This window comes from Rhinopithecus bieti, unplaced genomic scaffold, assembly GCF_001698545.2.
Source record: "Rhinopithecus bieti isolate Rb0 unplaced genomic scaffold, ASM169854v2 scaffold_81031, whole genome shotgun sequence".
In the NCBI taxonomy this organism is placed as follows: domain Eukaryota; kingdom Metazoa; phylum Chordata; class Mammalia; order Primates; family Cercopithecidae; genus Rhinopithecus; species Rhinopithecus bieti.
In genome coordinates, this window is record NW_016830217.1 from 32761 (window position 1) to 45103 (window position 12343).

A 12343-nucleotide genomic window follows, 5' to 3' on the forward strand; every position below is an offset into this window, starting at 1 on the left:
TTTTTTTTTTTTTTTTTTTTTTTTTTAAGAAATGGGGTCTAACAGCTGGGTGCTATGGCTCACGCCTATAATCCCAGCACTTTGGGAGGCCAAGGTGGGCAGATAACTTGAGGTCATGAGTTTTTTTTTACCGTGGCCAGCATGGTAAAACCCCATCTCTACTGAAAAAATACAAAAATTAGCCAGGTATGGTAGCAGGTGCCTGTAATCCCAGATACTGGAAAGGCCAAGGCAGGAGAATCACTTGAACCTGAGAGGCAGTGGTTGCAGTGATCAAGATTGCTCCACTGCACTCCAGTCAGGGCAACAGAGTAAGACTGTGTCTCAAAAAAAAAAAAAGAAAGAAAAGAAAAGAAAGGAAAGAAATGGGTCTTACTATGTTGCCCAGGCTGGTCCCAAACTCCCAGCCTCAAATGATTCTCCCATCTTGGCCTCTCAAAGTGCTGGGATTACAGGCGTGAGCCAGTGCGCCCGGCCTCTTAATTTGACTTTTGACCTCTGGGTATCTGCACCCCCTTACTCCTTAGGGAGATGCTTTTGTGGGTAGGTTTGGTGGAAGACAGAAAGCAAGGAGCGAGGCTCTCTAGCACAGCCTGTATCATGAGACTGCACAGGAGAAATAAGCCCCACACAAAGTGATTCAAGCAAGTACTTTCACATCACCCAAAGGATGATGAAAAGACCGTACTATCCTAAAGAACACAGGAGAGAAGGTACCAATTGCCTTAGACAACAGGGTTGCATTTCCTCACTTGGGCCAGCCTCATACCCCAGCCCTGAACTTTCAATCTGGACACTTGGTCAGTGGTGAGAGAGTGGCCATGAGTCTAGCTGTGGCACCCTGAAGAGTATAGCAGCCACGCGTCCAGAAACACATTAATCTTTCACATACAATGACAGAAGTAAAAACATTTATTTTATCTTAAAAATCTGGTCCCGCAAAAAGGCCAACACTTTTTTCAGTTCATGGTCTTGACCCTTCAAAAAAGAAATCTTTCAACTGACAGGTGAGTTAATAAAAGGAATTTCAGAGGTGCTTTCAGATTTCTTATAAACCAGTAAACCAAGCAACCCTGGACTTCTAGTTTACTGAGCTCCTTCTGCTAGTCATTCACAGTTCCTGAAGGAGAAAAGAAATTGTTTGCAGATAAGGCACTTTATAAACCACCAAAGAGAAAACCCAAGTCTGCCAGGAGTGGCACTGTGAACCTGCGAGCCGAGAGCGCCACCAGCAGACAGAGTGCTGACTCCCACAGCTCCATGACAACAGCTTCCACCTTCCTGCCCCAATACTGTTCCGTCTGGCTTCCAGCACCCGCCCTGGCTCTGTGTTGCCTACCTGGCTGAGAATACATGGGAACCAGACAATTGGCCAGAGATGAACACTGCTACCTGAAGCTCAGGGCAGCTGCGCACAGTGAGGAATCCCTTCAGAGACCCCTGCTGCGGCACGCTGAAGGAGCAGTTCCTTTTGCAAAGATGAGTTAGTACAGATCAGCACATTAGCAAAGCAAAATATTTAAACATTTTCAAAAGCTGCTAATCCTTCCAGTTTCCCTTCTGATTGTGAGCTCAAGCTGCAGCCTCTAAACCTTTTGCTAAACATCAGGAAGAAACCCCTCCTCTGGAGGGCAGATGGACTGAAGTGGCTACAGCCAGTGTGGGTACAGAAAGCCCCCTGCTGAACAGTGATCACATGACACCTGTAGGCCCTGGGAAGGGCTGGTCTGAATCCAGGCAGCAAACTCAACCTATTCTTTTGCTTTGGGGGCTTGTGTTTAATAGGGGTCATTGCAATGGAAGAAGTCTCAGAGTCTCTCTCATGTCAAGAGGACAGATGGGGACAAGGATCCTGGAGCTTTTCTTCTCCTGTGTTCTGGTTGCATACTTGAATCCCAGGAAACAGTGTGACATGGTGCCAATTTACTGCCCAACATGCCCAGTTTGTCAACAGAGCCAGACAAGGAGAGGAGAGATTCATGCTCCAAACACAGGCCAGCTGAGGAGTGCTTCATCCTCCTTCCTTTGGCCCAGACGAGGGAGCTCCTTCCCAGAAGTCACATGAGGAAAAATTGTGCTCAGGTCAGAACTGGACCCAGCCCGTGCCGGGCTGGGTCTGGCTGGAAGTTGATCTGTAAAGAGAAGACAGGGAAGGGTGGGGGAGTTCAGATCTTTGAAAATCCAAAGCAGATAAAAGGTGGTTTCTCTCTGGACAGAAAAAGCTCTAAGAAGCCAGTTCCTAAATGTTCTAGAGCAGCAGTCAGCAAACTTTGGCACAGAGACCAAATCTGGCCCTCAATTTTTTTTTTAAATAGTTAATGTAACTGTATTTATCATTTTTGTGTGTGGTTTTGTTTTGGTTTGGTTTTTTTGAGACAGGGTCTCACTGTCACCCAGGCTGCAATGCAGTGGCACACTCAAGGCTAACTGCAGCCTCAACCTCTTGAGCTCAAGCGATCCTCCTACCTCAGCCTCCTTAGTAGCTGGAACTACATGACCGGTTAATTTTTGTATTTCTTTTAGTAGAGACAGGGTTTTGCCATGTTGCCCAGGCTGGTCTCGAACTCCTGGCCTCAAGTGATCTGCCTACTTCAGCCTCCCAAAGTGCTGGGATTACAGGTGTGAGCCAACACGCCTGGCCGAAGAGGCTTAACCCCTTTCCCATCTAGAAAAAAAGAGCGCACCTCACTGCCAGCCCTCATTTAATTATACATAAACACGCTCTTTGAGGCTGAAGCAAATCTGACTGATTTTCAATGTGAAAATAAAATATAAAATACAAAAACTGTTCTTGGAGTTATTCCAGAATCATCTGAATCATCCCAGAACTGTCTATTGTGGGAAAAATCAGACTCCTCAAATGAATCTTAGGCTAAAAACTGTTTAAGAACGATGGTAACATTACGTGTAAGAATGCTGCGTTTTCTAGGATTTGACATTTTCAGCAATCAATAATTACTGTATTTTGGGCCGGGCATGGTAGTTCACGCCTGTAATCCCAGCACTCTGGGAGGCTGAAGTAGGCGGACTGCTTGAACCTGGGAGGCAGAGTTTGCAGTGAGTCAAGATCACGTCATTGCACTCCAGCCTGGGCAACAAGAGCGAAACTCCCTCCCCCGAAAGAAAAGGAAAAAAAAAAAGAGAAGAAAACATCCAAATTAAAACTATTACTCCTAATCCTAACACCAGAAGGCAGGCATGTAGAACAATACAAGGTTTGTAGAGCAACAGCCCTGGCCCCAGTCCCCCACAGAACATGGCCCTCCTCACCCTGTAGATTTGGTAAAGTCTCCCCAGATGTCAGCGGTGGCAGGCTTGGGCTGTGGCCAGGGTACAGGAGCACCTCCTATTGATGTTCCCGAGTCCGACCCATAGGAAGAGAAGAGGGGACAGAGGAGTCAGAGACCTCTCCTTCTGGTTGTTTCCATGACCAAATCATAAGACTCAGTGAACAGTCTCATGACACCAGGTAGCTGGGAAAGCCACACCAAGACAAGTTTTTGGGCAACAAAACACCACTGGGTTGCCACACTTCCAGCATCTTCCCACCAGCCCTTGAGGGCTCTGGAGAAAAAGCAGAAAGCCACATACAAGGTGGAAGGAGGGGTGCCTGCGGAGTTGGGGTTAGTCTCACGTCATCTATTATGCATCCCTGAAGCCGACTTTGTTATCAACCGTTCATGTTGAAATCTATTTAAAATTTACTATATCCTATCTCAGCTTCTTCAACAGAGAATATCCACCAAAACTGCAAGATCATCTTCATATCAAGCCTGCGCTACCATGTCTGGATCAACTAGCTGAGAACACTATGTGCCAGCCACGTGCCAAGTCCCAGGCCCCAAACTGGTTAGGAGTCAGGAAGAGCGTTCCCAGGAGCTCACACAGAAGCTCATTCCTATCTCTCCACCAAGGTGGGTGACACCATGGGGCTACAATGCCTGCTTTTGTGCTTTTCTGGCACCTCCCCTAGTGCTGCCATCTGTCCCTTCTGAAGGGCCTGTGTTTGCCACACTCCGCCTTCACATTAATTTGCTATTTCTAATCTGCTCTGGGCCAGGAGAACAGATAAAACTAGGGCCCTCAATGGTTTAGAGTTTTACAGTTCACCAAGTGCTCAATGCACATTATCTTCTGTGAACCTCACCCCAGCCTCTAGGGAAAGAGATTGGGACGAGCCATGTGACTGTGCAGGTCATTTCAGCTTCCATTCTCCTACCTCTAAAATGGTGAAAATTACAGAACTACTCCATAGGACTGGTGTGAGGATTAAATACCCATGGAATGCTTAGAATAGGTCCAGCATAGTGGCAATAACGATATTAATAAAATGAGAGCTAACATTCAGTAAGCACTTAGAATGTTCCAAAAATTGTTCTGAGTGCTATACATAGATCAGTTTATTTGATCCTCACAAGAAACCTATATTTTAAGTATCATTACTCCCCCTATCCTACAGATGAGAAAAATGAGGCATGGAGAAGTGATTTTCTAAAGATCACAAAACTGGGCTGGGCACAGTGGCTCAGTCTGTAATCCCAGCATTTTGGGTGGCCAAAGCAGGTGGATCACCTGAGGTCAGGAGTTTGAGACCAGCCTGGCCAACATGGTGAAACCCCTGTCTCTACTAAAAATACAAAAATTAGCCAGGCATGGTGGTGCACAGCTGTAATGCCAGCTACTTGGGAGGCTGAGGCAGGAGAATTGCTTGAACCCAGGAGGCGGAGGTTGCCGTGAGCTGAGATCATGCCACTGCTCTCCAGACCGGGCAACAGAGTAAGACTCCATCTTAAAAATAAATAAGTAGGCCAGGCACGGTGGCTCATGCCTGTAATCGCAGCACTTTGGGAGGCCAAGGCGGGAGGATCACCTGAGGTCGGGAGTTCAAGACCAGCCTGACCAACATGGAGAAACCCTGTCTCTACTAAAAACACAAAATTAGCCAGCCGTGGTGGTACATGCCTGTAATCCCAGCTACTCAGGAGGCTGAAGCAGGAGAATCACTTGAACCTGGGAGGCAGAGGTTGTGGTGAGCTGAGATCATGCCGTCACACTCCAGCCTATGCAACAAGAGCAAAACTCCATCTCAAAAATAAAAAATAAAAATAAATTAATTAATAAAGATCACAAAGCTGGTAAGCTGAAATTTGAACCCAACCATATTGTTCATATAGTAAGTGCTTCATAAATGTTGCTATTTATGATTTATTATCTGACACCATTTTGTTTGTAGACATGCTAACTGCCTGTCTCAGACACCAGAACACAAGCCCTTGAGAACTAAAACTTGATGCTATGCCTGCAAGTGCCTAGAACTCTACCCAGCACACAGCAAGCACACCATATTAAAATTAAAATGCTGTTAAAAATGAATCAGCAAGGCCAGGTGTGGTGGCTCACGCCTGTAATCCCAGCACTTTGGGAGGCTGAGGCAGGCAGATCACGAGGTCAGGAGATCGAGACCATCCTGGCCAACATGGTGAAACCCTGCCTCTACTAAAAATACAAAACTTAGGTGGGCGTGGTGGTGCATGCCTGTAATCTCAGCTACTCGGGAGGCTGAAGCAGGAGAATCGCTTGACCCCAGGAGTCGGAGGTTGTGGTGAGCCGAGAACATGCCACTACTCTCCAGCCTGGGTGACAGAGCAAGACTCCATCTCAAATAAATAAATAAATAAATAAATAAATAAATAAATAAATAACCAGCAACCAAGGGAAGGCCTAAGGTAGTAGCTCTCAGACTTTAGTCAACACACAAACATGAATAGACATAAGGCCTAGACAAAGTGGCTCACGCCTGTAATCCTGGCACTTTGGGAGGCCAAGGCGGGCGGATCACCTGAGGTCGGCAGTTCAAGACCAGTCTGACCAACATGGAGAAACCCCGTCTCTACTAAAAATACAAAATTAGCTGGGTGTGGAGGCACATGCCTGTAATCCCAACTACTCGAGAGGCTGAGGCAGGAGAATCACTTGAACCCAGGAGGCAGAGGTTGCGGTGAGCCGAGATCATGCCATTGCACTCCAGCCTAGGCAACAAGAGCAAAAAGACTCCGTCTCAAAAAAAAAAGAAAAAAGAAAAGAAAAATAGACATAAGAATGCAGATTCCTGCCTCTATCCCCCAGCGATGCCAAGGCAAGTGGTCCTATGACCCCACTCTGAGAAATAACGCTTAAAGAACAGTTCCCGGTACCAGGCAGGGGCTCTCTGACTGCCCCTTCTGCCACTCTCCAGGTTAGAGTATTCCCCACAGGGCTGAAGCCTGAAGCTTGACCTCCAGATAGGGCAGCTGATGTTGGGGACACTTAGGAAGGCTTCCTGCCTGCAAGCTGGGGAGAGCTGTGGGCAGAAGGCAGGCTGGTAACAATCGCCCAGGCCGGGGAAGGCCAGGAGCATCAAGCTGGGCTTGGCAGGGTGGGGAGGTAGAGGCAAAGGGCTGGCACCCCAGTGTGGTCAGAGGCTGACACTAGACACTCGCTTCCAGAATCCCAGCGTCTCCTAAGGGCTCCTCAGGACAAGCTGCTGGGGCAAATGCTCTCAGCTTCCCACCCCAAGGTGCTCACTCCAAACGAAATCTCATTTCCCACCACTCACCTTGGCACACCTTATGCTGTACCCATCTCCCTAAATACACCAGGTATCTAAAAGTCTGGGCCTCATTCATATTCTCTCTGCCTGGAATGCCAACCACTCCCACTCTAGACCTTCAAGGTCCAGATCAATGTCACCTCTTTCATGAAACCTCCCCAGATCACACCAGCTGATGGTGGGTCTAGGCCTACACATTTGGTCTCTGTGCTGTGACTCATCTCACACTACACATGAGCAGAGACGGTGTCTCCATTACCCACTCACTCAGTACCCACTGAGCACACACTGGGAACCAGGAACTGACATGTTGATGATTTCACAGTAACAAACAAATCCCAGTCCCGGCCTCTCAGAAGGCAGACGCCCTAAAGGCCAACTAGAAGAAGCCCCTTACCCAGCGTGTGCAGAATCAGCTTTGGGTGCCCGCCTTTCTTCTTTGACACAGACAGGTACTACATTACCAATCCATGTGTGTGACGGGGGGAAAACCATGGGGCCCGGCTGCCAGTGAGAAGAGGAGCCCACAGGTACCGATCCAGCAGTTGCCCACTGAGCACTAACCTGAACTGGGAGCAACTGCTGGCTGGGCGAGGGATCCCCCCACAGCCAACTGCTCCCCAGGGGGAGGGATCAGGGTGGAGGTTTTGCCCCTGGGGAGGGGAAGCAGGCTCAGCCCTCCTGTGCTGGCAGGCCGGGCTCGGGGATTCCCGGCTGCTCCTTCCTTCTTCTTCATGTTCTAAACAGGGAAGAGGAATGCAAATCAGCCAGTTCTGCTGGAGTCCCAGTGCTACCAGAAAACCCCACGAGGAGGGCCAAGGTGACCCCAGAGCCCTAACATCTGTGTAACCAAAAGATGGTCCTACCTAGCACCTCCATTGTTATGAGCTACACTTAGTGCATCATCATTCTGAATCTATCACAAATAAGGTCCATTTTAAAACCCAGCACCCCACTTCATTCATCAGGGAAATGCAGATCAAAGCTATAATGATAAACCATTACACACTCACCAGAATGGCTAAAATGTAAATTATCAAGTATTGACTATGACATGGAGTAACCATTCATGTGCTGCTGATCGTAGTGTAAACTGGTAAAACTACTTTGAAAAATTACTTGAAAGGGTCTATAAAGCTCAACATAAGAACTTAAACTTAGGACTCCGCAATTCCACTCCTAGATATAAACCAACAGAAATCATACACATATGCACCGAAAGACATGAACTCAAACATCTACAGCAGCGCTATTTGTAATCGCCCCAAACTGGAAACTACCCAAATGTCCATCATCAGTAAAACATAAATAAATTGGGTGAATTCTCACAATGGTACATGCCACAACAGTGAGAATGAACAAACTACACACAACACCATGGATGACTCTCACAAAAACTACATTGAGTAAAAGAAATAAATCATCCTAAAACAGGATTAGGTGTATGATTCAACTTAGGAAAGTTAAGAACAAACAAAACCTACGGTATGTGAAGTCAGTAGAGGGTTACTCAGGGTAGTTACTGGGAGGGGCCAGGAGAGGTGTTTCCAGAGTGCTGACTATCTTTTGCATCTTGAGCGAGGTGCAAGTTTATAAATTGGGTTGTTTTGTTTTGTTTTTTTGATCCAGAGTTTTGCTTTTGTTGCCCAGGCTGGAGTACAATGGCTTGATCTCGGCTCACCACAACCTCCGCCTCCCGGGTTCAAGCAATTCTCCTGCCTCAGCCTCCCGAGTAGCTGGGGTTACAGGCATGCACCACCATGCCCGGCTAATTTTGTATTTTTAGTAGAGACGGGGTTTCTCCATGTTGGTAAGGGTTGTCTTGAACTCCCGACCTCAGGTGATCCGCATGCCTCGGCCTCCCAAAGTGCTGGGATTACAGGCAGGAGCCACCACTCCTGGCCTATAAATTAGGTTTTTAAAATTTCACTAAGTTCTGCACTTATGATTTGTACACTTTTTTACATGCATATTATACTTCAAGAAAATACTTTAAAAAAAAAAAAAACAAAACTGAGCACCAAGCATGAGCCAGAAACCAGCACAAATCACACAGATGAAGATAATGTGTTCCCTACTTGTAAGGAAAGCAGCAGCTTAATAAAATAGTAAGTCCAGCCCTGAAGTCAAAAGACCTCAAAGACCTCAGTGTGAGTACAGCTATGCCAGTTATTTCTAGCTCTGTGACCCTGGGCAAGTCCCCAACCCTCCCTAAGCCTCCTCATCTCATGGAGGAAAGGGAGATGTTTAATTCACATGAGAAACGCCTAAAAAAAAAAAAACTACCTGGCCCACAGCTGGTGCTCATTAAATGTTAGTTTCCTCCAAGCGAGAGAAAGAATCACATCCCAACCAGTCCACTGGATTGGACTTGCATTTCTCTCTTAAGGGCCAGCTAGCCAACTTCAAGGATCCCAAATAATCACCAGCACGAAGCAGAAAAGAGGAGAAAGAGACGGTAAGTAAAGAGGAAAAGCATTATTTTAGCGTTACAAAGCTTCTTCAAAAAACAAATCCATCTCAACACAGTACTCCTGGCAAAAACAAAAACCAATCCACTTGGTCCTTGGGTGCCCCTAATCATGAGTCTGACCTCATCTCCCCTCTCCACCCTTGCAGCCAGGTAAAGGTCAACTTTAGGCAACCCAACCCAGCCCAGCCCAGCCCAGCCCAACCTGTTCCTATGAACAGGAACTGACCAGGGGAAGCCAGAGGTAGAGCAGCTCAGAACAAAGACACAGGAGCCAGGACAACACCATCAGCAGAAACTGCCCAGGACTCCCAGTGTCCACCTCAACGCCTTCCTGCCAGAACTCTCCCAAATCTTCCTCATTCAAGACACAGCCTGGGATGAGCACATGGGTCCCTCCTGATGCACTCTAATAGCTAGGACAGAAACACCACTTCTGGCAGCAAATGACTGATGCTCCTTCTCAGCTCAGAGGCTTTGCACCTGCTGGTCCTCTTTGATCACTCTTCCCTTGCCTACAGGTCCCTTCTTCCAGTAAGCCTTACTTGGTTCCCAAAACTATGGGCTGCATAGTTTCCTCTAGGGGACCACGGCACCCAGGGCATCCCTTAGTTATGGAACCTTTGCTGCCATGTTGTAATTACATTTTTACCTGCCTGTCTCAGTTCAACTCTGAGTTCCACAAGAATAGAGGTCTCTCGTTCACCCCTGGTGCAGGACCTGGCGCAAGACAAATGCTCACTAAACATCTACTGAACTGAAGGAGCTGAACCGTAAGAAGAGCAATGGGCTCTGGGTGGCCACAAGTATCACGTGACCATGGCCACCATAGTCAAGCAAGGGTGGAACTCACTGCGATGTTAAGCTTGATGGTCTGGCCCTCCTTGAAGCCCAGGTCCAATTTAGGGCCTTGGTCTGGGTTCTGGGCTTGTTTTGCAAATTCACACTGCTGTTTCACCCACCTGGGGAGAGAACATGACGAAAAAGGTGAGGAAGGAAGAGACCAGCTGCCCTGCCATCAGTCCAGGCTGAGCCTCGCAGTGAGACGGGGTGGTAGAAAGAGTACAGGCTTGGGAGTGAGGCCTGAATTCAAATCCTGCTCTGACACTTAAGTAGCTGCATGTACACTGGTTTCCTCGTCAGCAAAATATGCCCACAATTCTATAGGTCTTCAAGATGGCTACGACTTCAGTGAGATCACTTACGTAGAGGGTCCTAACACTGTCTCTAGGACACGTGTGAGAGCCTACCCTTCCCTCTACAGCATGTGGCACGAGAACTAAGATGCAGTCTCTACACACCCTCAAACACTCAGAAGGTAGACAGGGAGACAAGACAGATACCGAGAAGCAGAGGGCAACACAAAGCTCCCCCGCCCTCCATACCACACCACGCAGCAGCACCAGGTCAGGGAAGAGCCAGAGGCGCCCACATGAGTGGCCGGGCACAGCCCACTCACTGGCAGCCTGAGTTCAAGCCCTGCAGATGGTGGAGGAGGACTTCCTGCCCTGTCTCTTAGCTTCAGAAAAGGACATCAGAGCATCTGCTGGGTGCCCTGGGAATCCAAGCGCCACTGATGACATGGAGGAGCAGGCCCAGAAAGGCCACAGGAGGCTGATGAGGACTCTGACTGCTCAGGAGCCTGGTAAGGGAAGACAGGTGACAGGCCCAAAGACTGGGATGGTAGAGATGAGCCTCAGGTAAAGGACAAGGCTTTACAGCAGAGATGAACATTGGCAGAGCAGAGAGGTGGCTTGCCCTGGGTTCTCCTGAGTCTCTGTTGCCAGACAAATCATACACAATCACTTGGGTATCCTAACCTGGGAGATCCTTCTGTCCAGGGAAAGAAGGGAGGGGCAAGAGCATGTGTCTCCCAGAACCACTCACTTGAAATGGTCCTGCAATGCAACATTGAAGTCAAAGGCATCACCTCGGTCCCCGAAGCCAATTCCAATAAACGCCCGTCGCCCTGGGGGACAACACGTGATCAGTCCCACCTTCCACAGGCTGAGGAAACCTTTCCCAAGACGAGGAAGCACCGGGACCCATGCCTACCATTTCCATCTTCGATGCGGATCACGAAGTACCTGCTGGAGTCCGTCACACTCTCCACAGCTGTGCCAGGAAACTGATCCACCGGGGCCTGAGCAAACAGCTCCCCTGAAAGCACAGGTTAGGTTGAGCACTGAGCCCTGAGCCCCCTTCCAGCCAGGTGTTTCTACCAGACTACCGGGCCTTTTTCCTGTAAGGTATCTCTAGCCAGCTGAGACACATCGGCAAATCTTACTCTGGAATTCAAATCCATTCTTGCTAAAGGGAAGACACAGAAAATATAACCAAGGAAAGGCTTAAGTCAGAGATAGCTTACAGGTCAAATCTAGCCAAGTTTAGTATTCTGCCTGGCCTCTCTTAAACTTAAGCTCTATTAATGCTGAGCCTCCAAGCCAACCTGAGCAGCTGGAGCTGCTAGCCCATCCATTCCATCTGCTTTACCCACTTATGTTACCTGAACACTGAGTGTCCTAGAACAGGTGAGCCCTGACCTAGGTAATCACACCTGCTGAAGAGGCCTAGTACCTGAGGCAGGACTATAAGAGGGGCCAATGAGCCCCAAGGAAATAAGGGAGGAAGTTTTCACACCCATAGGGAATCTGAAACAGGCTGATTTAATTCAATCTGAGACAGGACAAGCATGACTAGCTTTAAAAGGAGCCCCTGTGAAACACATCACCTTGTCAACTACAGCACTCGACAGGTGCAGCGCAACATAAAATTTCCACGAGCATTTATGACTGGCATCAGTTTTTCGTATGTGCTGATGTCTGTTGTTGCTTTTAGTATTTTTTGTTTTGTTTTTTAGAAACAGGGTCATGGACTGGGTGTGGTTCCAGCACTTTTTTTTTTTTTTTTTTTTTTTCAGGCGGAGTCTCGCTCTGTCGCCGGGACTGGAGTGCAGTGGCCAGATCTCAGCTCACTGCAAGCTCCGCCTCCCGGGTTTACGCCATTCTCCTGCCTCAGCCTCCTGAGTAGCTGGGACTACAGGCGCCCGCCACCTCGCCCGGCTAGTTTTGTATTTTAGTAGAGACGGGGTTTCACCGTGTTAGCCAGGATGGTCTCGATCTCCTGACCTCGTGATCCGCCCGTCTCGGCCTCCCAAAGTGCTGGGATTACAGGCTTGAGCCATCGCGCCCGGCCGGTTCCAGCACTTTGGGAGGCTGAGGTGGGGCGCATTACTTGAGCCCAGGAATTTGATTTATACCTTTTTTTTTTTTTTTTTTTTTTTT

At 48.2% G+C, this 12343-nt stretch overlaps 1 protein-coding gene across 3 annotated transcripts in view; it reads right to left on the minus strand.

Moving 5' to 3' along the window:
• Nucleotides 1-889: 889 nt before the first annotated feature.
• NECAP2 (NECAP endocytosis associated 2) overlaps nucleotides 890-12343 on the minus strand; it is a 19096-nt gene continuing 7642 nt past the window's right edge. Inside the window, exons 3-8 of one of the 3 annotated variants that reach the window (XM_017865304.1) lie at nucleotides 11115-11219; nucleotides 10947-11028; nucleotides 9913-10021; nucleotides 7154-7328; nucleotides 3271-3346; nucleotides 890-2132 (exon numbers count right to left, since the gene is read on the minus strand). In XM_017865304.1, the coding sequence (XP_017720793.1) occupies nucleotides 2084-2132; nucleotides 3271-3346; nucleotides 7154-7328; nucleotides 9913-10021; nucleotides 10947-11028; nucleotides 11115-11219 (596 nt within the window). In that variant the 3' untranslated portion in view covers nucleotides 890-2083. The remainder of the gene's footprint in view (nucleotides 2133-3270; nucleotides 3347-7153; nucleotides 7329-9912; nucleotides 10022-10946; nucleotides 11029-11114; nucleotides 11220-12343) is intronic. The other 2 variants (XM_017865303.1, XM_017865305.1) reach the window with 2 other exon arrangements.